Source organism: Epinephelus fuscoguttatus, linkage group LG16, assembly GCF_011397635.1.
Source record: "Epinephelus fuscoguttatus linkage group LG16, E.fuscoguttatus.final_Chr_v1".
NCBI classification, from domain to species: Eukaryota; Metazoa; Chordata; class Actinopteri; order Perciformes; family Serranidae; genus Epinephelus; species Epinephelus fuscoguttatus.
The window spans coordinates 30,440,439-30,466,951 of NC_064767.1; the positions used below are offsets into that span (position 1 = coordinate 30,440,439).

Here is a 26,513-nt window from a genome sequence, read left to right on the forward strand (position 1 = left end):
CTGTCAGAGACCTCCATCCTACAGAATTAGAAGCCCCTTGTTGAGCCTCCCAGACACTAATGTTAACACAGCAGATTAACAGCGATAATCAATTTTCAAAGCACTTATGTCAGTTGTCGTACACTGTAAGTGTCAGTACAGTGTCAGTGGTAAAAAAAAAAATCTGGCAGTAGTGTGTGCTTGGATTCAAGGATTTTATTGGTTTTAGAAAACAGATTTTTTTGCAACAGATTTCTGAAACAGTATTTAAGCCAACCGAAATTTTATTCACAGTTGTTCAGTTGTTTGAACATGAATGCTTTTTGCAGTGTGTTAGAAAGTATTATCTCAGCAAAGTAACATACATCCAGTGTTTGGCATCTGCAGTGACCTGCAGTTTTTTGAAAAACACAATCAGCTCCGTGCTCCATGAATAATGAAATTAGTTTATTTGAAAGATGATGAGAACCATGAGCATCTATTTACACTTAAAACAGTGTAAGACCTTGTATCAAATCCTATTCAAGTGAATCATTCAACAAAAAATGCATCTGTGACAAAAGCTAGTGTACACTGACTACTATGCAAAGACCAAAAACTATTTACATCGCTGACAGGCTATTCATGTTAGGAACATTTAAGTAAGCCAGACTCGGGCCAAATGGCATTTGCATATCATTCTTTTTTGGCTTGAGCGGTATTAAGGTATTACGGTATATTAGGGTATTTAGAAATCCAGAGAGTATGATTTCTTTAATACTGTCAAAAATACAGACACTCTTCTTCCTATTAAACTGATATGGAGATGCGGTATTGAGGTGATGTTTTGTAGTGCACAATGTGCACCACCAGAGGTCAGTCTCTACAAGTGGCGCCGGCATATGAGCTGAGACTGATGGTGACTGTGAGTGGTGGGGATAAAGTTACAGGACTTTTAAAGCTGGTAAGCAATTGCAGAGACAGACCGCTGGTAAAAAACAGTATGTAGAAAAAGTCGGTGAATCAGGGGTTTGTTTTGACCAAACCAGAGTTGGTGATTGTTGGAAAATGGAGACTAACCAAGATGGTTCTGGTTCTGACGGGTTTCCCCCCCCCAACACAAATACCGTTATATACCATATACCCTGGTGAATTAACAAGAAGGTATGGAAAAAAAAGATACCACCCAAGCCTAATTCTTTATGTAAATGTGATGAAGCATCATTGATATATTTACATTTTAGGGACAATTTATTTGCCAAACAAGCTGAGGTCAAATTAGGAAATTGTCAAACACCATTCAGTGGTTGTTTAAGTTTTCTGGCAAGTACATCATGTAATGTCCTCCATGGCAGTCGCTGCCAATCCTACATGCAAGGCTAAAACAGACAAGTCATATCTAAAGTTAGAATTTGACTAGAGCCTAATAAACAACCAAAGCTCAAAATGTGTTAGTATAAAAAAATTAATGGCTCAGTGACTCAGACAGCATACAACATTAACAATGTCAGCTTGAATCCAATGCATTATATATAAAATGAACTGCAAATCCTCTTTGGCGTAACGGGAAAATACAATCCGGTTTACCAACACAGTAAAGGCAACATGAAGAAGAGAATCATAGTTGAGGTCAATGACTTAGTTCCTCTTGTTCTCATTTCTTTCCGTGCTTGTTTGAGTTGAGTGAAGCCGCTGGGTTACAGACACAGTGGGTGAAACTGAGGGAGCTGTAGTATTATCACATGGACAGTATTATTAGCAGCAATAGAAAGTCTTGATTAGCCCAGTCTATCAAAAAGACACTTCCATGTTAAAGGTTAGGAATGAAATACCCATCATCAGCCTATCCCTCATAAGGATATCCGATCAGAAGGCACCATGAAGGCACTCTTCAAATGAGGAGAACATGAAGAAACCCATCTCAGCACACACAGCAGCATCCCACAAATACTGAAGCTGGATGCATCACAGAGGAAAGCACCATAATGGAAGTCTGTGTGCTTGTTTTTAGTGCAGTAAGATTACGCTTCTGCTCAGCAACCCAACACCGAGCTGTCTTTGTTGTTCACAGTGTTTAGGGACTTAGGACAGAGAAGAAACTGACACATTGTCAACATTGTACCTAGTGCAGTGAGCCAACTTGTGATAAAGATGTAGGAGGCACAGTAACAGTTCTGCATTGAATCTGGTGACGGCGGCTCTGCTATCAAGAGTCTTCACTGGCCCGCTTGCGAGACTGGTCACCTCTGGAAAACAAAAACATATTACATTAGTGATTTAAAGTAGGAGCAGGGGTGTTTAACTCATTTTAGGTCATGCGCCATATACAGCCAAACTGGATCTGAAGTGGGCCGGGCCAGGAAAACCATTGCGTTATAAAAAGTACAAGTAATTCTGAAACTAGAATTACTGCTTCATGGTTGTACACATCTGCACACCTGTCAAGTTGCACTTACAGGTTACACGCATGTCTGTGAAAACACTGATGCTTCATACACATGTTCAATCCAGCAGCACAGAAGATCTACACAATCAGCACAGTTTCAAGATGAACATCCAGGATTAGTGTCACTATTTCAGTATCTGACCGACCAAATGTCTCCCCTTATGATGCTGAATAATGGCCAGAAAAGGGTTTCTGCAGAACATTATGATGTCACAGTGAAGTTGAACTTTGAACTTTGCCATAATTAGTTGATGGATTCTTGAGTTATGGCCAAAAACATGTTTTGTGAGGTCACAGTGACATTTGAACTTTGACCACCAAATTCTAATCAAGTCATTGTTGAATCAAAGTGGAAGTTTGTGCTAAATTTGAAGGCATTCTTGAAATATTGCGTTCATGAGAATGGGACGGACAGACAGAAATCCTGAAAACATAATGCCTCTGGCCACGGCAATGGCCAGGGCAGAGGCATAAAAATATTCATCCATCGACAATAAAGATGACGAACAGCCTGAGATGTCTTGACAAAATTAAGTGCAGTTTAACAATATGTCTCAGTTTTTCCTTGTTCAGTCAGTTTACTACTCACTGTTACCCGAGTACCTCTTAGCATTCACAAGTTTATCAATATAAGGTGTTTTAAGTCATCCAGTAGGCCGGGTTGGACCCTTTGACGGGCTGGTTCTGGCCCCTGGATGGTATGTTTGACACCCCTGATTTGAAGTTAAGTGTACATCCCAGAACTATGTTTTTATTCAGACTATGAATATCTGAGACTGAAGCTTTAGAAAACTGACCGCGGGAATCCGTTCATGGAGAGCTCCATCTGTAACTTCTGGTCATGAGCGGCGTAGTCAGGCAGCAGAGACTCCACAGCTGGGGGGTTGATTTGGGGAATAAACCCAGAGAAGAGAGCAGGGGCTAACTGGGCCCAGTCTGAAAGAGGAAACAAAAAAAAAAAATCTATGAAACAACAGCAACATCTATCGTGCATCTTATTCTGTAGGTGGAAGAAATAAACCAATATGTCTGTTTGGTTTGCTGTAGTGGAGGCAAGAAAATTACATTAGCTTGCAACAGGGATGCACTTAAATGACATTAAATCAGACAGAAGCTTTCTGGCAGCAGAACATGTAATAACAATGAGCACAGCTCACCTGGTCGGAGGCTGTAGAGGCCTTTAACCACACTGGCCATTGTAGATGGCTGCACTTGAAACGGCATGGAATGAGCTTTGATGAGAAGAGCTGGACATGAAAAGAATAAATTAAAAACATTATATATTTCAGAAGATGTTTGTGTTAGCAAAGAATGAAGTCTTCTCTCGGTGCAGTTCCCACATCCACAACAACACCCCAACGGGCTGAGACAAACATCAGCTCTTCATGTAAGCACTTTTAGGTGTTACAGGTTCACATTTAAAAGCAGAGGAGCAGTGTTTGAATTTAATGAAAGCCATCAGGGCTTGAAAAAAAGCAATACACTCACGCATCAGTGTGTTCACGTGTATTTCTGCGACATGATCAGCAAACAGCTTCATCAGATCCTCTCTTAGGTCTCTGTTCAGCTTTGACTCGATGTAGAACTTGTTCTGAAACATTAACAAAGAAAATAAAAAGAGAAAAGCCTGCATTAAACTTAATACAAGTGACACCATGGCACAAGGCTGTATTTTTGTACTGAGAAATGTCACTTAATAGTGCATGTTCTATGCTGCCTTCACAACATATATTAAACAAACTAGATGCCTACCAAGTACATAAACACAGGAACTATACACTGAAGAGAAGCTGTGTATTGCGTCAGTGCAACATTAAAGTTCTCAATGAAGTTCTCAGGTGGGCTGGCCTGGAAAACAAGAACACAAATGTTTGTCAGTTTTACAGTTTCTGCATGTGCTGAACATAATCAATTCCTTGACTTTGGATTTGCTTACTTGTAGATGGGTTGAAACCTGTTGGAGATGATTTGTTATTTTTAATGTCAAATCATTGTAGAGCAGCTCAGAGTGCTGCTGGCAAACACACTTGTAGACGTAACTGGGGAAACAAAGCAAAGGAGAAACACGGGCTGGTAAAGAAACACAGAATATCAGTTTAATTAAATCTACCAGTGAGGCACGACATCTTTATGGCAGTGTTATAGTACTCAAGATTAGCAATATTATATGTGTTACATATGCTAGAAAGGTTGAAGATCTTGGTCTCGTCTCATATTTCTCATGTTATACATATGCACATGCAAACAGATGCATAAAGAGGAATCTTGATTTGTTTTCTGTGAGTGTTTTTATGGGAATGTGAACCTTTTGGATCAATCTGGGGACTGCCTATGGTTTGCATGCTCTACATTTTATTATAAATGTGCTATGCAGTGTGGGACTCACCCTGCAATGGTCTTGGTCATGACTTGGTCTCAGTTTAAGTGGTCTACTCTTGGCTACAACACTGCTTTATGGGGCTTCTCAAGGCAACAGAAATCACAAACTGTAGGGTAATCTGGTTTAGCCCAGGTGTATCTTTACATTAGTCTCACCTGTATATTTGTGCATAAGAAACAGAGATGTGGTCTGTTGGACTCTGGATCAGCAGACGGTCGATTGCCTTCTCCAGGTTTGGCCAATGGTTTTTCCGGTAGTCTTCTACAGCCATTGCATTCAGCACTGAGTGGAAAGAGGAGAACTGGTCAGCTTTAAAATGACCTGTTAAACATTATGATTCTGGTCAAAGCCATCAGGCCTAACAGACAGGCAGTCGTTCCGCCGGGAGCATCAGTCTCCACATGCTGCAGCAGGCCGAGCTGCTGGGTGAACACAGGATATCAGGCCCTGCTGTCACAGTGCCTGCTTGATCTGAACTTACGGAACTTGGAAGTAGAATCGAGGGTGAATTTTCCCTCAGCAGCTGGCGGAGCCGTGCTGTCAGTCTCGCTGACTTCGCTGCTCTCGCTGCCTGAATCAGAGTCCATGAACTTAGACCCCCCGGTGCTACCGGACCTCAGTTTCCCTCGTCGACTCCCCGGTTCTCCTCCCGGCGCCGGTGTACAGGCGGGCTGCGGGACGGCGCTTCCATCCGACAGCTGGCTACTCAGATACGTGCGGACTTTACTGCCGCTGCTCGCACAATAGTTGTGGTTATGGTCGTCTTTTATTTCCAAACTGTCATCTTCCATGGCCTCCATTTTCACAACCGGTCCTGTGTGCTGAAGCCTGGCGTCACTACATAAACATTTCAGATAACAATTAGGGACAAAGACAGAAACTGTCAGGCGTCTTCGGTGGTGTCCATCTCGGTTTCTGTTGTTAACTGAATTTTACGACACGGCGTATTACGGGACAACTGAGACAGATGGGAAATGTAGTTCCAAAGACCCGAGACCCTAAATAAACCGTTTCTAGGCTTCGTTTTTGGTAACTTTAATCAACTGGACCATGTAAAACTGTTTAAAGACTAAATATTGATCAACCGACTGTTAATAGATTAACTGGTTTAGGTAGAAACCTCATATTACCGTACTACGCATGCGCACACTAGTAACGCACGGATAATAGTATTCTACAAAGTTTTCGACAACATACTAGTGTTAAGTCCTCACATACTGTACTGTGTTGCTGTTGTAAAGGTATTTATCTTGTGATATAATGAAATGAAATATATCTTAGTCGTTGCGTCCCGTTGAAACCCTCTCAATCGAGTTAAATGGTCTTTAAAAGCCCTGTTGGGTGGAATGAGGAACTGTCAGTGTGAGCTCTGAGGCGCTAGATGGCGCAGTATTCACGCCTGCACCATCACGTTGAAGCTATTGGTGCGAGGGCCTGGTTGCAGTGTGTATGAAATAACAGAAATGAGTTGTCAGTGTTTTTCATTATTTTTTTTTTTTTACTGAGAACCCCAGAAGAGATAACAACTATAAGGATGTAAAAAAAAAAAAAAATCTTATTCCTTAAACCGTAAACAAAACGATACCTTGTAAATGGTAAGTGAATTATGTTGGTGCGGACCTTTATCCAACACATTGGCTCAAATATGTCCATCTATCAACACTGAAATCTTTACAGGCAGCAGACTCCTCTGTATAATGCATGGAACCGTTTTAACTTTAAACTCTATGAAAAGTGACATGGGCAACAAAACCGGTTTTATAAGAAGGGAAAAAGTGCCATTTTTCAATGTGAACTCATTGAATATATCCCTAAGGCTTAATATTACAACTTAGTATAACTTCGTTCAGATATAAACTATCACCTACTCTTTGATGAGTATGTCTCACATCAGAGTATAAAAATAAGAGGCTTGACCATAAAAAGTAGCTGCCACATGTCGAAAGGAACACCTTTTCAATAGTTATATTTTTTCCAAGATTTAAATGACAGGTTAAACATACAAAGCTTATGACAATGTAGGAGCGTGTTGATTAAGTGTTCTTTGGTCTAAAATTAAAGAGTACTGTTCTTTTTTTCTAGCATTTACCCTCAAGAAAGGGCAGAGCTGAACTTTTATATTGCAAAATAGACAATGTGTTCAAGTAAACCATCTGAAGATTTATGTGTCTGAAACTCATAGTACCCACTATTTAGCAGGCAGTAGGCTTACATATATACATGTGTCCCCAATGGCAACATGACCCAACTCTAAAACACACCATTAGACCACAGCTGGCTTCACACTACGGACTGAGACATTTGAAGTCTTTGCTTGTAATGACTGCAATTTAGGAATTAAAGCTTAATCTAGTGTCACATTCGCTGTACGCTGCAGTGGATGTGTCAAAGAATTTTACAAAATGTGAATGTTTGTGAGATGAGCACATGGAAAGAATCCTTATAAAGAAAAAAAAAAAAACTACTGCATTCTATTTAGTAAGTAGTATACAGTATGAAGTTTCAGACACAATGCATGTGACCAAACTGGGCACAAAGAAAAACCTGCTGCGTATTCACACAAAGTTGTCATTGTAATTTCAACTTTATGGAAGAAAAAAAAATAGTAAGGTTGATGAGTCAAAAATATACGAAACTATATATATATATATACATATATATATATATATATATATATATATATATATATACATATATATATATATATATATATACATATACATATATATATACATATATACATATATACATATATATATATATATATATATATATATATATATATATATCTCTATATATATATATATATAAAAAGACAATTAGTGCTTTATCGACCCCGTACTTTACATTTAAACATGTGTGGTGCTCTGAGTCTTTTCAGAAGTATTGCCAGTCTGCGCACTTGATGAGGCCTCGTTGGCTAAAGTGTGTTGTGTTGTGTCTCTGAGACATGTCTCTCCATCTGCTGCTAGTGTGTCGGCGTCCTCTGGCTCGCTGTCTTCTTCCACCCCTTCTGCGCTGCATTCGGACTCGTCGGTGTCGCTCCCGCATGAGCTGGACGTCTCATCTTCGGAGTCGGAGTAAACCTCAGCCCCATGGAAGATATAGTGATTCGGTGTTTGGAACAGGTACTGGCCTGCTGTGGGAAATGATACAAACAATTTACAGCGCTGAAATCAATATCTGGAGAAGATTTTAAATCATCCATACTTATTTGGTTCAACATTTGTTTTCGTGCTGCATGAGGAAAAATTAAATAAAATATTGTTATGGCAAGCTTTAAAGGAGCAGTGTGTAGAATTTAGTAGCTTCTAGTGAGATTTGAATATTGCAACCAGCTAAAACTTCTCCTGTGTGCTACGTGTGAAGTCCTGGCTAGGATTCCTTCTGTGTTAATTGTTTATGAGGTTTTTACTGGGAGCAAAATTACCCACAGTGGCCCTTTTCTCTCCAAAACAAATGGGTCCTGAGATTTAGACAGTCGAAAACACTGATTAAAGCACGTTCACATTGGAAATCTGTGTTTTTTTTTCCACACAAGCTATGTTGGCGGTTGGCAACCAGCTTGTAAATGCAATACCGCCATCCTGACCCGGAGTGTGGATATCACCATGAAGAGAGGTGCGCTATGTCATACTTAATTTGAACGTAACTGTTTCCATCCCCCGTTTTGCAAATCAACATTTTTTCAAATCAACCAAAACCCGGCTAAAGTGAGCGAATTTTAGTTTGTGCGAATCAGGGGATTTTAATTCGAATTTTGGTGTTTCCATCATAATTTTCCGATGCGATACTTCAAGATGCGCATCTAAACAGGCTGATGGAAACATGGCTACTGTTTGGCTTGTCCCAGAGGGGCTGCTAACTACAGTGGCTAATGCTTTCATTTGTGTGTTTGGTTTATCCATTCAGGGCTACTGCAGAAACATGGCAGTGCCACATGGTGGATTCCATGGACGAAGACCAGCTCCCTTTGTGGATAGAAGCATCTTATTCTAAGGTAACTATTCTTATTTTCAGGATTATACACTAAATAAAAAACACTCCTATTATATTTTATCCCATTTCTGCCAATATATCTGCCTAAGGCCTACACACACTGCACCTTTAATTAATGAGATGAGTGGGTGAGCACCTGTGTTTTAACACACCTATGTCTCACTTTCATATACAGTACAGGCCAAAAGTTTGGACACACCTTCTCATTCAATGCGTTTTCTTTATTTTCATGACTATTTACATTGTAGATTCTCACTGAAGGCATCAAAACTATGAATGAACACATGTGGAGTTATGTACTTAACAAAAAAAGGTGAAATAACTGAAAACATGTTTTATATTCTAGTTTCTTCAAAATAGCCACCCTTTGCTCTGATTACTGCTTTGCACACTCTTGGCATTCTCTCCATGAGCTTCAAGAGGTAGTCACCTGAAATGGTTTCCACTTCACAGGTGTGCCTTATCAGGGTTAATTAGTGGAATTTCTTGCTTTATCAATGGGGTTGGGACCATCAGTTGTGTTGTGCAGAAGTCAGGTTAATACACAGCCGACAGCCCTATTGGACAACTGTTAAAATTCATATTATGGCAAGAACCAATCAGCTAACTAAAGAAAAACGAGTGGCCATCATTACTTTAAGAAATGAAGGTCAGTCAGTCCGGAAAATTGCAAAAACTTTAAATGTGTCCCCAAGTGGAGTCGCAAAAACCATCAAGCGCTACAATGAAACTGGCACACATGAGGACCGACCCAGGAAAGGAAGACCAAGGTTCACCTCTGCTTCTGAGGATAAGTTCATCCGAGTCACCAGCCTCAGAAATCGCAAGTTAACAGCAGCTCAGATCAGAGACCAGATGAATGCCACACAGAGTTCTAGCAGCAGACCCATCTCTAGAACAACTGTTAAGAGGAGACTGCGCCAATCAGGCCTTCATGGTCAAATAGCTGCTAGGAAACCACTGCTAAGGAGAGGCAACAAGCAGAAGAGATTTGTTTGGGCCAAGAAACACAAGAATGGACATTAGACCAGTGGAAATCTGTGCTTTGGTCTGATGAGTCCAAATTTGAGATCTTTGGTTCCAACCGCCGTGTCTTTGTGAGACGCAGAAAAGGTGAACGGATGGATTCCACATGCCTGGTTCCCACTGTGAAGCATGGAGGAGGAGGTGTGATGGTGTGGGGGTGTTTTGCTGGTGACACTGTTGGGGATTTATTCAAAATTGAAGGCACACTGAACCAGCATGGCTACCACAGCATCCTGCAGCGACATGCCATCCCATCCGGTTTGCGTTTAGTTGGACGATCATTTATTTTTCAACAGGACAATGACCCCAAACACACCTCCAGGCTGTGTAAGGGCTATTTGACCAAGAAGGAGAGTGATGGAGTGCTGCGGCAGATGACCTGGCCTCCACAGTCACCGGACCTGAACCCAATGGAGATGGTTTGGGGTGAGCTGGACCGCAGAGTGAAGGCAAAGGGGCCAACAAGTGCTAAACACCTCTGGGAACTCCTTCAAGACTGTTGGAAACCATTTCAGGTGACTACCTCTTGAAGCTCATGGAGAGAATGCCAAGAGTGTGCAAAGCAGTAATCAGCGCAAAGGGTGGCTATTTTGAAGAAACTAGAATATAAAACATGTTTTCAGTTATTTCACCTTTTTTTGTTAAGTACATAACTCCACATGTGTTCATTCATAGTTTTGATGCCTTCAGTGAGAATCTACAATGTAAATAGTCATGAAAATAAAGAAAACGCATTGAATGAGAAGGTGTGTCCAAACTTTTGGCCTGTACTGTATATCAAAAAATAAAATATATTTATAATAATTAAAATAATATATTAACTTGTTGATTACAGTACAGTGTTGTCCTCAGTACAATAGTCTATAGCTTACTCTCAAGGCGTTTGCTGATTGGACTTCTGTTGATTCGACTCATCCAGCATCGTCTACGAAATTCAATGTTGGAGGTTTGGCTTTTTACTTCAGCAGCATCCTCTTTTGGTGCATCTTCTGCTGGCTTCTCTGAAGGCTCAGCCGTCTCTTCACTGGGACACTGGGCATTTGGACAAGGCTCTGGCGGTGTTACATTACCAGCAGTGTCTGTGACATTCGGACGTTCTGTCTCCTCTAAAGGCTTAGTTACTGAGTCTGTACTGTGCTGCTTCTGCTCCTCCTGAGCCGCGTCGCTGGAAGCAGGCAAGGCCTCACTTGGTGGCTGTTCTGGTAACCGAGGGGGTTTCTCTGTGATCTCAGCGAGTCTTACTGTGTTGTAGCAGAGCTGCTCAAAATCTTGACCCAACCGGTGACAGAGCTCGTTGACAATGACATCGCAGTCCCCGAGTAGCTCCACGTCAAAGTTGAGGTGAGGCAGCTGCTCCCTATTGATCAGGACCTGAGGCACTTCATGAGGAATGGAGTCTGGATAAGATCAAGAGAAAACAGTTACTTATGTATGTTTGGGTTTACTGTAGTCACAAGAAGAACTGATTGGTTATTGCATTCACCTTACAGAAAACAAAAAGTCATTCATCTGAACAAAACATACTTGGGATGAGGGCAACTGGTCGGACTTTAAGTGAAGAGCCGATGACAATCAAGAGGTCCACCTCGTCTTTATCCTGCTTCATGGCTCTGTGGAACATCTCTGGAAGATTCTCTCCAAAGAAGACAATGTCGGGTTTCATGATTGCCAGGGGAATATCTGGACACCGCTGACAACGAGGGACAACCTACAAGATGAATTCATCTTATTAGCACTGTTACAAAATATAGTTAACGGAACGCCATGCCAAAGTTCCTCTTATTTAGACAGGCATTGCAGGTCTCTAATATCCACATTAACAACCAATGTCCTCAAAATAGGAAGCGGTACCACCCTGATCTACTTTCACAATCACCCAACAATTGTTCATTGACGCATAGTGCAAAACCCGCAGGGCTAGATGTTTATGTAAGCATGTTTAATTTAATTATCTCTGCTTGTGGATAATCACTACAGTCAGTTTGTGCTGGAGCTGGAGGCTAGGTCACATCTTAAAACATGATCATGACATAAAAATAAAACTAACAAACATCCAAAAGACAAAATAATCAGAGAAACAGTCCAATCGCACTATTTTAACTAGAGTATGTGTGGACAATACTGGTGACACTAATATAGATTTACAATATGTTGTAGCTGCATACGTAACAAAGCAGTACAAACACTGCTGAAGTGATTCCCAAACATTTTCTGTCATGTTACTTCTAATAAGCAAATAAAAATACTGTTTGATGAGCATCAGCTTTCTTTTTCCCTTCTCAAAAGTCTGTCCATCTACAGGTTTGTGCGTCTTTTTGCAGTCTTCAAAAAATGTTGCTAGACTAAAATTTTGACAGCCTTGCTAACATCAAGTTGTTTAAAGGTCTTAAGTAAAATTCAAAGAGCTTTTCAGTGCAGAGACTGACTTCTCTGAGCAGAAAAATTACATGTGGAGCTCATAACATTAACGGCTCCCTTCCAGCAAATAAAGTAATACAGCGATTAATGATGGTTGTTACACCTGTGTTTGATGGGCAAAATGTCTACTGTGAAAAGGATCAATGTGTCTTTAGTTTCACTCTGATAGCTCCTGCTGGAGTGGCCCACTCCTGGAATGGTATCGTTTTGACACCCGTGCTCACACCAAGTGTAAGATCTCTTACACAGCAAATGTACTCAAATCAGCTTTCTCGGGCCCTGCACTATTCTCCGCTGGAAGCTGCTTGTTGGGTATTTTCATGCAATAACCATGAAATGCTGTATGTAGTTACTGTTCAACAACGCAGTTTGTGCATTTTCATTTGCATTGTTGCTGGTGTTGCTTAATATGTAGTGTGTGCAGAAGTGTTCAGTAACGCATGTAAGTGTGTTCTCTTGGATCAGCTTGTAATGAATGAATACCTGGTTAAAGATGTCTTCCCTTACAGCTTCACAACCCACTTTGTGTTTACAGACAAGACAGGAAGCAGTTGCAAAGGACCCTGAAATAAAATGTATGACGCACAATGACTTTCACCATCACAACAGACAAAACTATATAAAAAAATAAGCAAGATCCATTTATTAGCTGTATCGCTTACCATGGCACTGAATAATCCGCTGAACTCCAGCCACTTGTTCTAATGTATCAATGTTTTGCGTGTAATTGCGCAGCAGCTTCCCGTTCTTATCCAGCATAGATATGAATTTGTGACAGAGCGACGGCTGGAACTGACCAGGGTAGATCTCCTGTAACAAAGAGAGCACGATCCAGAGCCATGCATATCATCCTGTACTGACTTTTATGCACCCTTCATCTAGAAAACTTAGGAACATTTCTTTTTTCAAATCTCTGTTATCATTCAAGGGACAAGAGGACATGAGAGAACATTTAAATGTCTTGTGCTAGATTTAAGTTAAACAAGTTATAAATCAACAAATAAAACAAATTAATAAAACAAATTGTAAAAACACAGTAATCTGCACACAGGAATCTTCTGCAACATATATTACTACATTACAAGCTTTTGTTCATAGACCTTCCTCATGCAAGGGGCATATATCTCATCTATGTGCTCAAGGATATATGTTTATCATATTAGAACCACAAAACTGGAAGCTGAGGGATACAAATATATTAGATATAACACACACTTTACAGCTTGCATCACTTTTCAGCGTGACCACTGCAGCACCTTGCAAAATGTGGAAGGGTGTGTTTAATTTTGACTACATCATTTTACATAATTTTTTATCTTGTTGCATCATACACCAGATACAAGGATCTTTGTTGAGGGATGATCAAATCAATCTTAATGTATCGTTATCAACTTTGATAACAACAGGACAACAGTATGTGGACACAATGAACAAACCTTAGCAAACTTGAAAAAGGGTCTTGGGTCCCGTCTGAAGTATTCAATGTCAAACATAGCTTGAGGGTCCGGAAGATCAGGGAAATCCACAGCAAGCCGTGCATATATTCCATCTCTGGAGCGAAAATCTGGTATTCCACATGAGACTGACACCTACACAAAAGCATACAGGCATTCTGACTTCACAGCATGAACACTTGTATTATGTTTCCACTCAAACATGTGGCAATACTGTATAATATTACTGTAAATGCATACCCCAGCACCAGTCAGCACAAGGATCCTTTTACTTTCATGGAGTAGCCTGACCACATCCTCTAAGGTGTTAATATCCTTCCGCTTCTTTCTTTTTGGAGGTTCTGAGATGTTGATGATGATCTGCCACAATGTCATGTCGTCTAAATCTGGTGGGAGTACAGTCTCAGGCAGCAGATCCCTCAGAATGGTCCTCGGATCTGTCTCTCTGATGTGTTGCTGGATGAAATTGTAGGAACCTGGCGAGAACACAATATCTCAGTGTGAAGTGTATTCAACAATATGCTGTGCCACTTACTGAGTAGTTTAAATTATTTTCTTCTTACTAAAACATATCAGAGAAGTAACTGAAGCTTGCTGCTACAACTTTGTGTCAACCGAAATCCACATGACTGCTTACCTATTTGGGGTTGAGGTGCCCAGTCGCTGGAGCTTGCATGAGAGGATCTGTCATCGTCCTCGTTGATGTGGTCCGGTGTGACAGCCAGACCATTGGAGGGTATATCATCATGTCCGAGAAATTCTGAGCACAGAGAAGTTCGTAAAATGAACAAATGAAACTAGAAATAAGATGCGTTTATCACAAATAACCACTACAATAATTTACAACCAATATCACTGACAAAAACCTCAGTGTGATAACGGTTACTGAAGTGAACGCTATTCGGAAAGAGCCATTAACCGGCTAAATGCTAACGGTAGGCGGCTATGAAAGTTTAGTGCCGTAAAGGAATGAGTTAAATCCCCTCAAGATGACTCACAGACGTCACAGACAGTTTTCTCTTTCATTTTTATTTTACGAAAGAAAAGTTAAAGTTGCCGTCATGAAAAGTAATGGTTAACATACCTCAGCGCCCGCATATCTGTAGTTAAAGTTAGCTAGCTTGAGTTAACCAACGGTAACTTATCCCGTGTTAGCTAAACTCGCCGGTTAAGTTGGTAAAAACAAGCACTGCCCACTTCAACTTAAGTCGCGTAAGTTAAATTCTTAAAGCTTCATTAAATTTCCGTCTCTTTACATACCAGGACTCTCCTCAGTTGTCCCTAGCACAGCGCTGCCGTCTAGTTTCACTACTGGTTTGTGTGGCTCGGAGACCAGCAGTCCCAGTCCATTGTTGTCTCCGCCTAGCGCTGCCGGGGCCTGCTCTACCGCCATCACCGGCTTCGCTTCCTTCTCCGCTAGCTGCGCACAATTCACCGCCGCCTCCCAGCTCTCTGTGTCCCCAGAGACGCATGAGAACGGGTCTGCTTTAGCGACTTTGAACCCGTGGTTAGTTACCGGACTGATTTTCGACTTTTTCGCGGCGGGTTCTTCCATGTCGGAGGCGCCTGAAAAGGCCGTTCCGAGACTGGTCTCTTCGTCCGCCATCTTCAGCACGTAGAGCCGCTGAGCAGATCCTTCCCCTCGGACAGCTGTCTCATTTGCATAGCGCACGTGACGCTTTCTCCACCAGTGGTCATGGCTGGAACGTCCCCTTTTTACGTCGATGACGTAAAACCATAACAAAATATTGCTGCCTTCAAGCACCGTCCGAAGAGTTTTGAGCAAATGTAGGCTCTCAGGACCGACCACACAGAGCTGTGAGTAAAACGCAGATGTCAAACCAGAGGCGTTGGTAGGTGTAGACGCCTGAGGCCTCAGCCCCCGGATCTAAATTGACTGTATTTAAAAAACATAAGATAATAATAATAATAATAATAATAATAATAATAAATGTAAAAAGCCCAATTTAATTTAATTTAATTCATGCATTAAAGCCCTCAAAAATAATGTGAGATATGCTAAGATAAGATAAGATAAGATAAGATAAGACAAGATAAAACTTTATTGATCCCATACTGGGGAAATTCACATTACAGTAGCTTAAATAGCACAGATGGCAATAGAATACTTATAAAATATAGATAAAATACAAAAAGATACATATCGGAATTAGAAAAATATGAAATATAAAGTGCTAAATTTAGACATTACTGTTTAAAAACACACGTTTTGGGTCCTCTGTGTCACTGTGTGATCACAAGAGAGAGAGTGCACAAGTAATAGCTTTAATGTTGCAGCTGATAAGCTTTCTTTTTAGATGCTTCATATACTGCTGGGCAGTTTAATCTATAATGATACAACATAATTTATTAGTTTATTATATTATATATTTTGTATTATAAATCTGAGTCTTAAAATAACTAGAGCAAACATATAAATGTAGTGGAGTGAAAAGTGCAATATTTCCCCTTTGAGATGTAGAGGAGTATAAGTATAAAGTAGAATAAAATGGAAATACTCAAGTACAAGAACCTCAGAATTCTTTAATGATAGCTCATAAGTATTCTGTTTCTACTCAATACTAATTACTAGCAACTACAAATATTCATAACATCATAATTCATCATTTATCTGGAAAATTTAAAAAAAATGTTTATAAGGGTAAATAACATGACAGCGTGTATAGGTATCAAAATAGAGCTTCTTTATTTAAAAAAAGAAATATTTTTTAACTTTTGTATTACATGTGTATGGTGACATTTTAATTTCGATCTAAATGATATGGCTCCTGCAAACTTACTCTGTTCATTTTGCCACATATGCCATATGATATGCTGTTCAGTCATCAAGAACATGATTTTATCACAATATATATGCTTTCTAATTGCTAAAGGTTGTCTTTGACTTTATTGTATGGTCCTATGAATGCTAGAAAGATGGAGCTGAGTGGGGGGAGCTTTTGTTTGGACACGTGAATGCAGCATATGTCGTATGATGGAAGGGACCGCTAAACATTCCCAACAACTCAGGAGAGGTCTCCCTTTACAATTTTAACTATTTGATAGTTTTTCCACTAACTAACCAGAGACAGCTGACATAATAATAACAAGATAAACTTTGGGAATATCTCCAGTGTGGATGATTGTCAGTGAGTGACCCACAGCAACAGCGAGGGGGAGCCAGCAGCAGCGACCCTTGAACCACACATCTGTGATCCAGGATAACAGACAGTCAAGCTGCTCCGTGACGAGAAGAAAGCATACACACCTCATAGCAGGTTTATATGGAGGCTATTTTGAACTGCAAACCAGAGGACTTGGAGGATTACTACGGGCTGTTAGGGTGTGATGAGTTGTCGTCGGTAAGTTCTCGCCAGTGGGTTTAAGGATCAGCCTATTTGCTGGGTGAAATAATGGTGTTTGGATCCGCAAACCAAAACATACAGGTGTAAGAGTTCAGAAGTGAGGGATACTGTTAAATGCTAGATGTACGTCAACGATCTTGTGCGTTGTTCAACCAAAAGATTAATGGATTAGGCTGTGTGCGCTCCAGAGGTTAGTCTGAACCGAGACCTGTTGATGCTTCAGCAAAAGATGTCAGAGCAACCAGTCGTGCGTCATCCAGTGTCTGCGATGGTTGAGTCACAGCATTTGTAATTCATAATTCATAGGCCTATTTCTACATGGAAACATGATAGGAAAATCAGAATTGTTATAATAACTACAATGACATGATGGCCTACATTAAAACTATTTTGTCTGTAGCAACACTAAGATCAATACTTGTCTCACACGTCACGAGCAGTGAGTCAGAGCATTTCACGGCCTCAAAATAAACTGATCAATATATTATTCAAGAAAACATAAAATAGACCAGCTTCAGAAAATCAGTGGGTATGTTTCCTTACATATTCATAATTCTGAATTTGTTTTGTTTTTTCAGAAATGTGTGTGTAAATCTGGATATCCCTTGGAAATAAAATAAGTGACTGATTCCTGGATTTCAAATATTTAGTTTGGCAAAAGTACATTGTATTTATATAACCTTTTGTTGTTGTTGTTTTTGTGCAGACTGAACAGATCCTCAATGAATACAAGATCCGAGCCTTGGCATGTCACCCAGACAAACACCTAGACAATCCAAAAGCAGGTTAATATGTGAACCATTACTGTGACACCTGTAAATTGGCCAGAAGTATGATAAAAAGTCAAGATGAATCCAACTTTTAAATTTGTTTTACCTTTTTTTAAATGATTTGTGACTTTCTTATCCAACAAACAGTTAATGCCTCTTTCTGATGTCTTGACTTCAAAGCAGATTATGTTAATGAAGAGCTGCCCACTGTATGCAAAGCAGAAGGTAATTATTATTGCTAATTTGGTTCCATCTTAGACCCATATATTTTCTTTCTTTCTGACAGTGGCAGATTTCCAAAAGCTGCAGGAAGCCAAAGAGGTTTTGTGTGATGAAACCAAAAGAAAAAACTACGACCTTTGGAGAAGAAGTGGAGTTAATATTCCGTTTAGTGACTGGCAAGCCTTGAACGACTCTGTAAAAATGGTATGTAACTGACTTTGGTACAGATTTTTTTTAAAATATTGTGTAATAATCAGTTTAACTTAGAAAGTCTGCTGTTACATTTGATCATCTGTTTTCAGTCAATGCACTGGGCTGTGAGAAATAAGAAGGAACCAATGTTGGAGGCCTCAAATGCAGAAAGCCCTGTCACTTCCCAAGCAGAGGACCCTCAGTCTGAGCAAGACGCAACGAGGATTTCATCATGTGACACGCCATCCTCAAGTAAGTGAATTACAAAATGTAATTAAAGTCATGAGAATGTAAGGAGATCCACTTTATTTTATTGCATGATGCTTCTGAAGTGCAAAACACAACAACTATTAAAAGAAATCTGCAGAGATACAAGCCTGGACGTGGACAGTTGCAGTATGGACAGCATACAAATCTTGTTTTTTAGTGCCTCTTCCTTATTTCTGTAGCTTTTGTAGCAGAGTTCACACAGCCTATGTGTGACTGGCACCTCTTCTAGTCACATAGTTATGGTATATTTTTTCCCTAAACTCACACCAGAAAGTCACATGCTACCCAGAAGAGCACTGTGGGCGACTAGAGGAAAACTTTGTGCTGCTCAAGTTCCCCTTTTTGGGACATTAGGGCCACTGAATATTTAAAAAATAGGTACTTGGCATGCGTATTAAAAAGGGTTGTGTTCCATCCTTTTTTTATGACGTGCACCTCACGGTAACCACTTGCACTGAAGTCTTAAAATTGAGCAGAAAAGTCAATGGTAAAGAAAAGGTATCAAAATATTATATGACCTATTTGAGGAGGGCAATTTTCTTTCTCATAACAGGATGAGGGAAAAATTCAACCTGGAAAGAAGAGGCCACTTTTGGAAATATCTACAGATTAGAGACTGTATTAAAGGGAAAGTTCCCTTTCATCAAAATAAAAATCTAATAGAGTGATGTGTGCAGTTGCTACTAATGTTCCAGAAAGCATCACAGTAGTATGAAATATGCCCCTGGATAAAAAAAACAGTGGTTGTGGTAATGTAAGGATGATACGGGAGAAAGACCCGTGGTGTAAATTGGATGAAAAAACATAGAAGGGGATTCTTTCCAACGTCAAGGAATTTTTCAGAGAAGCCAGAGGCAAATTTATTTAATATAAAATAATTCACAGATATTATCACACTCCAAAACAGTCAATAGAATGGGCCGACTTAAAGATGATCTATGTTGGAAATGCAGGAAAGAACATGGCACATACATGCATGCATTATGGGAATGTCCTCTGGTTTTTCCCTTGTGGAGGAATGTCTCCTTGCTGACAAAACTGTAGTGCCGAATTTAAATAAATTTGTATTAAGAATATTGAAAACTAGCTTTATAACTTGTGCTCGGATGATTCTAAGGTGCTGAAGGAGCCTCACTTCAGCTCCAACACTGAATATGTGGACAGTTCAAAGGATGGAAATCACAGTGTGTGAAAAGACGCTGAGAAGATTAACTTGGAAAAATGATATGGTTAATGAACAATGGGACAGTTTCAGCAGATATATGACAGGAGGGACCATTTGATTGTGTTAATGCACTGATTATACAGTGGTACCGTACACTTCTAACTGACATGTTGGACTAATGATTAGCTCACCACTGTGATTGAATAGCTGCCTTTCCTCTATTAATGTCTGTCAATATTTGCTAGACCTCCTGCCTGTTTGTTTGTTTTGGATTGTTGTTGTTTTATAAAAGATTGTCATGCAATAAAAATCTTAACTACAAAAAAAAAATTCAGAAAATTATGAACAACATTTTCCAAATTGTATTATGCTACAATGCTGTTAGTTTTTATATTCATTTCATCTAATTTTAAGCGTCGGTGCAGAGGGCCACAGGTGTACCTGCTGCTTTTATAGCTTAGTTAACTGGGTCTGTCTGAGATCCCTCAGAAAAGTTAGTCCCTGCCTGCTAGGTGGATGAAACACCAGCAGAAACCACATGCAAAAGTTATAATTAAACAATGTTCCATTTTCCTAGTAACCCTTCATCTTACTAGCTTACCATGACATATGTAAAACTGAGCACTGACAAAATGCACTATAATGCTACCTGTAGAAATAATTACAAAGTTGGTTTTAAGAAGATAATGTTTTTCCACTTGTATGTTGTTTTTGCTGTTAAATGATATACCTCTTTTTTCTGAAATGAAACAGTTGTCATATGTGTATTATATCATAAAATGTAATACAGTTTAACATTGCTTACTGTATCACATCAGCAGGATTGAACTGTTTTTGTGCCATTCATTATTTACTATATACCACTAACTCACCTCTCTCATCATTGCTCAGGTGATTACTGCCATCGACGTTTCCGCTGGGCCGGCGACTCACCATCTAGTCTGCTGCAGAAGTTCAGAAATTATGAAATATAAATATATCAACAGTTTAATTATGTGTAAATGTTTGTGTTTTGTTGTTGTCCTTACTCAGTTGGGACCCTGTGAACTGTGGTGTCAGTTTCTGTGAATATGGCTCGGCTATAACTCACGAAACTTGTTCCATAAACTGGAACCTGTGAGCTCTAAATGTGTCCGTCGCAAGTGTCAAATGTTTTGTCAAACAGAAATCAAAGAGTTGTGTATGAGATTATAAGAATAATTTATTTTGTCGTTAGTTTTGCTGAGATTTGATCATGCCTGATGCTGGAGTACCTTTAATGCTGTAATATGTGTTTGTCTGTAATGTTGGGACCATAAAACTGAAGCATCTTGTGTATACTACTTTGCTTGTGTGTGTTATTTAATGTCTTCAATGCAATTTTTTAATATAAATGGTCTTAAATGTATGAAGATGAGCTCCATACTTCAAATGTCAGTCAGCCTTTTATCTTTAGTCATCTGTTGTCAAATGTTAAAAGACTGAATGAGATAAGGTGAGATATACTTAAGGACAGAATCAAAGACTGTAAACAATACAGAAGAGGGCAAATACAAGATATATTGATAAAAAAGCAGATTTATTGGCCAAGGACAACAGATATTTTTCTCACCAAATCTAGCTTCTCTGCATTCTGCAAGATTTAACCAATGAATTAAACTGCAGTACCTACATTAACAGGCCTGCAACCAAAGTATTACTTCAGTTAAAGTACATAAGTATCACCAGGATATTGTCCTTAAAGAATCCAAGTTAATGTACCCATTATGCAGAGCAAATTCTAACTACTTATTAGAATCTTTTGTATAGTTGTATCCATAATAATGCATCATTTTTATAAAAGGATCATAAAATTTAATAAAATCTTAAAGGCCTTCCACACCCATAGTCCACCCACACATGTTTTCAGTTGTTGAGTAGTGACCTCTTCTCAGGACCATATGTGTACAAACTACCCTTGATTGACATGCTCAACACATTTATTATTCCCCTGTTAAATTTTGTTGTTCCTGTTGTGGTGGGGAAATGTATACCCCATCATTCTCATTAGTTAGGGTTACTAATTGCAACCTGGGTGTGCTGGGTAGAGTCAGCTAAGGCATTTCTCTCTGAATGGTTGTTGAGAAGAAGTAAAATTGAAATGTAAATATTTGTACACATAGGGTGAAGTTAGGTAATTTAGGACATCAGGTAAAATGGGACAAATAAGGTTTTACATATTGGGTGCTTTATATTAGCAGCCGATTGACTAACATAATGAACGTGCTTTTGAATTGTTTCTACAAATGTCGTTCACATTAAACACTCCTGTTGATTGGTCTGAGATAACTAGAATGGGCAGAGCAAAGTTAAAACAAAAAATAATAAGAGTGTTGCAGCTAAAACAATCAGGGTACAACTGTTTGACATAATCTTATAATTAAAAATATTTTCACATTTCACTTTATTTGTTATGGGTGAGTACTTAATGCATTCAGGTAAAATGGGACAAAAAAGACATTTTTCTAAGGTGGAACCAACATTTTTCCAGGCTACCAGGTGCTATAAAATCGTAAGTTACTATGCCATTGTGTGCCACCATGTCACTTTTTTTCCACTTAGAAAAGTGTTAAAGATGATGCAGTGAGTCTATGTCAGCCACAACAGTCCAAAATTATCCCTAATCACTACAGGCACGCAAGCACACACACGTTTCCATTATAGGCAATATACCACCAAGGAAACAGGCTACATGAATGAATAGTTCGATTACATTAATGAATTAATGACTGAAATGATAAATGTATATGACCATAAAGATGACTAAATTACCAAGCTGTAGTAGAGAACACAGTTAAAACAGACTCAGTCTACAACACTGCAGCTGCGGTGTTGGTGTCGCCAGATGCCGCTGTTCTTTTTGATGACGTCTCTACAAACTAAAAGCCCGATGAATGATGGCAGCCCTCGCCGGGTGCGGTGGCGCGCGCCTGTAATCCAAGCTACCGGGAGGCTGAGGCTGGCGGATCGTTTGAGCTCAGGAGCTCTGAGCTGCAGCGGACTATGTCGATCGGGTGTCCGCGCTAAGTTCGGTATCGATATGGTGCTCCTGGGGGAGCCCGGGATCACCAGGTCGCCTAAGGAGGGGTGCACCGGCCCAGGTCGGACACGGAGCAGGTCAAAGCCCCCGTGCCGCTCAGTAGTGGGATCGCGCCTGTGAATAGACGCTGTAGTGCAGCCTGAGTAACACAGCGGGACCCAGTCTTTTTACACTCTGTATACTGTTCAACTAACAGCTGGGACAACACACACACTCAGCAACAGTGTGTTTATGTGTTACAGCAGCTTCATCACTGCTGCTTTATTTTCTTGTTGCCATGAGAACCCTCAGAAACCAGTTGTGTTTGTTTGTCCTACAGCGCCTCCACCTGGAGGACCGGAGCAATGACCATAAAAAAAATGTACAAGGTAATTTGAACGCAGTATTTCATGTTAACAGTTAAACAAATTGTTTGGCCTCTCAAAGCCATTATTCTGCATGTCTTGAGGACATTAGGGGTGCAACAGGATGAAGAAACTACATCCACAGGGCTGAGTGATACAGTCCATGACCTATAAAGTGTTACACTGTTAGAGAGAGCTAAAAACCAGACACCACAGTTCACAGTGTGCAAAAAAGCTTCACAAAAGGTGATGTCACCAGCTTTTTTATAACTCAATAGTTTTCCAGGAGACTTGGACTCTGAGAGTGGAGAGCACAGGATGAAATATGAGATCTGATCAGATGAAGGAATGTACTCATTTATAATTTTGTAAGTCATTAGAAGCACTTTAAAGTCTGATCCAATAAGGAGCTAAGAGTAGTGTACCACAGTCAGACTATGAGAGAGAGACAGAGTGATGAAGACAGGCCCAGTCTGTTAAACCTCCATTCAGTCTCCTCCTGCACTCTGGTGTATATTGTGTTATAATGCAGTCTTATTCCCACTATAGTTGTTCTCGTTACATGTTTCACTGTTGAAACAACACATTGAGTATAAAATGGTGATTTAATTGCAGCTCTAATACAACCTGCTACTCAATGATCACAATATCATCTGACAAAATAAAGATAAATACAGTTCAATGACAGCTGTCATATACTGTGAGATGGGCTATAGTGACATTTAAAATGAGTGATCACAGGAGGTAACAAAAGCTTTTCTACTGTCAAACTGCCCTGACCCTCACTGAGCTGCTCTATCCTGGTTTGCAAAAGTTCAGTTTGGGGTGATAAAAACACCAGCCTAATAAAGATGGAGGCACCAAACTGATAAAAAAGTATGCTTATGAATTTTACAGGTTAATTTGGACAAAGACTTTATACATTAATCAGGGCATTCAGATAGAAGACAGTGTGAGGTCATCCAGAAATTTAACGCTACAGTCCAGCCACGCAGCATCTGTTACCACATCTCAAGCTGCAAATGTGTATTTATGCTTGTAAAGCATCACAAATATCAACAGAACAACTGTAAACTACGTTATATTTGTGGCCGCTGAAGAACAGATGATCCACATCTGAGATGTTTCCTGTGGGCACTGAAAACACACTGGAGACAAAAATGAGCCGGAACTCAACCAGAGTGTTGGATGTTAAAACATTTTTTAGTTTCCTTTTAAAGGCTCTCTTAGTGCTGCTGTTGTTAATATAGCTGCCACAGTATTATTAAAGCTGATACAAATATCAGAGGTAGGAGTAAGTCACACTTGAGCAAGTCATCAGCAAGTCTCAAGTCATAACCTTCAGGTCTTAAGCAAGTCCCAAGTCACTTTGGTCAAAATCAAGCAGGTCGAGTCCTTGCTATAAGTCAAGCAAGTCAAGTAAAGTAACTGGTCAGGTCAAGCAAGTCACAATCAAGTCGTACTCACAAACTCATAAAGATAATTTAACATAAGCTACACCCAGTGGTGGAATGTAACTAAATATATATATTCAAGAACTGTGAGTACAAATCTGAGTTTTTTTCTTTTCATTCTCATTCCAATTTTTATTTTGAGGTTTGACCTGTTGGTTGGACAAAACAAACATTATAAAGGTGTCACTTTGAACTCTGGGTAAGTGTGACATTATCTCTCACTGTTTCCAGAATCTTAAAAAACCAAACAATCAGTCGATTAATGGAGAAAATAATCCTCAGATTAAGCCATTATACAAATAATCCTTATTTAATAGTTAAAATGAGCTCCACCCCAGCCAACTACAGCAATCACAACCTGCTTTTACATTAATGCATGAGTCATTATCATCTAATGAGGTTATATATAGTAGACTACAACAGTCACAGGGATTTTTTTTTTTTTTTTTTTTTTTTACAGTACTTTGACTTGTAATACTTTAAGTACAATTTCCTGATTATACTTACATACTTTTACTTAAGACTTATTTACTTAATACCCCCCCCCCCCCCAAAAAAAAAAAAAATTCAAGTGAAAAAAACAAAAACAAAACATGAACTAACATCAGTTAGTTTGGGATATTTTGCCCGCTTATTTTAACATTAAACATGACTTTTTGGGTCAAGTTAAAAAGTTAGATGGTCTAGTTCAAATATTTATTTTTTAAACACTTTCCAGAGTGGAACACGTGAAGAACAATCAGCATATAACAGAAGTATTCATTTGATTTCCCTTGAAAAAAGTTTGTTTTTGTCATATGATTAGATGTGTTAAATGTGGATGTGGTTGGTTATGCTATCCTGCTATATTATATATAGCCAAACCAGTCAAAGAAGTTTACAATCCAGAAAAGGTTAAGTTGCTTTTTAAACCTCATCACCCCTTAATTTAGTGTCATGTTTCACCGAAAATGAGGAATATATAAATAGGAGATTTTCCATAAGTAGCACAACTCTGCAGCTGCAGGTCTTATTTTCTTTGCTAGATGCCGCCAGAGCGAGCTCTCTGATGACGTCATGTTTACAAAAACCCAAATCCTCTATGAATGAAGGCAGTCCTCGCCGGGTGCGGTGGCGCGCGCCTGTAATCCAAGCTACCGGGAGGCTGAGGCTGGCGGATCGTTTGAGCTCAGGAGCTCTGAGCTGCAGCGGACTATGTCGATCGGGTGTCCGCGCTAAGTTCGGTATCGATATGGTGCTCCTGGGGGAGCCCGGGGTCACCAGGTCGCCTAAGGAGGGGTGCACCGGCCCAGGTCGGACACGGAGCAGGTCAAAGCCCCCGTGCCGCTCAGTAGTGGGATCGCGCCTGTGAATAGACGCTGTAGTGCAGCCTGAGTAACACAGCGGGACCCAGTCTTTTTACACTCTGTATACTGTTCAACTAACAGCTGGGACAACACACACACTCAGCAACAGTGTGTTTATGTGTTACAGCAGCTTCATCACTGCTGCTTTATTTTATTGTTGCCATGAGAACCCTCAGAAACCAGTTGTGTTTGTTTGTCCTACACCACCTCCACCTGGAGGAGAGGAGCAATGACCATCAATGCAGTATCACAGACTGGCTGCAGTAATCTCACAGGTTTTCTTTGAATCATTCAATGAACGTGATGGAGATAAAATCCTCCTGGACAGAATATCAGGGCTGCAAACACTGAACACTGTCTGCTGTTTCTACCTTATTGCAATATTACTAGTGTGTACAGTTGCAATCAAAATTATTCAACCCCCATTGCTTAGGCTTATTGGCAAAATGTACAATTTCTCAGCTGTTTGCAATAAACAAAGTAGACAAGAACAGTTGAAATAGTTTAATAAAACTAATATTACCATGGTTTTTATCCAAATTCAACACAAAATGCTACTTTTAACCACTACTGCAGTCTCAAAATTATTCAACCCCCTGTTTCAAGCACACCTGGTGCAACTAATCAAAGGCTTCATTAGTTCAGG

General features: G+C 39.8%; 3 protein-coding genes across 3 annotated transcripts; 1 reads left to right on the plus strand and 2 right to left on the minus strand.

Annotated features, from left to right (window-relative positions):
- Positions 1-413: 413 nt before the first annotated feature.
- On the minus strand, positions 414-5,737 carry cacul1 (CDK2 associated cullin domain 1). The gene is made up of 8 exons (XM_049600895.1): positions 5,266-5,737; positions 4,940-5,066; positions 4,341-4,443; positions 4,157-4,252; positions 3,893-3,995; positions 3,562-3,651; positions 3,202-3,340; positions 414-2,204 (listed from the first exon to the last, which is right to left on the minus strand). The coding sequence occupies exons 1-8, from the start codon at positions 5,582-5,584 to the stop codon at positions 2,165-2,167; spliced, it is 1,017 nt and encodes a 338-aa protein (XP_049456852.1). The 5' UTR covers positions 5,585-5,737; the 3' UTR covers positions 414-2,164.
- Positions 5,738-7,604: 1,867 nt separating this feature from the next.
- Positions 7,605-16,491, minus strand: sirt1 (sirtuin 1). Its single transcript, XM_049601058.1, has 10 exons — positions 16,483-16,491; positions 14,942-15,497; positions 14,319-14,441; positions 13,922-14,157; positions 13,664-13,816; positions 12,890-13,037; positions 12,711-12,790; positions 11,334-11,517; positions 10,682-11,206; positions 7,605-7,923 (listed from the first exon to the last, which is right to left on the minus strand). Exons 1-10 carry the CDS (start codon positions 16,489-16,491, stop codon positions 7,634-7,636), a joined length of 2,304 nt encoding a protein of 767 aa, XP_049457015.1. The 3' UTR covers positions 7,605-7,633.
- A 183-nt stretch (positions 16,492-16,674) lies between these two features.
- dnajc12 (DnaJ (Hsp40) homolog, subfamily C, member 12) lies at positions 16,675-20,981 on the plus strand. Its single transcript, XM_049601060.1, has 5 exons — positions 16,675-17,043; positions 17,753-17,831; positions 18,103-18,242; positions 18,341-18,482; positions 20,557-20,981. The coding sequence occupies exons 1-5, from the start codon at positions 16,966-16,968 to the stop codon at positions 20,637-20,639; spliced, it is 522 nt and encodes a 173-aa protein (XP_049457017.1). The 5' UTR covers positions 16,675-16,965; the 3' UTR covers positions 20,640-20,981.
- Positions 20,982-26,513: the final 5,532 nt, after the last annotated feature.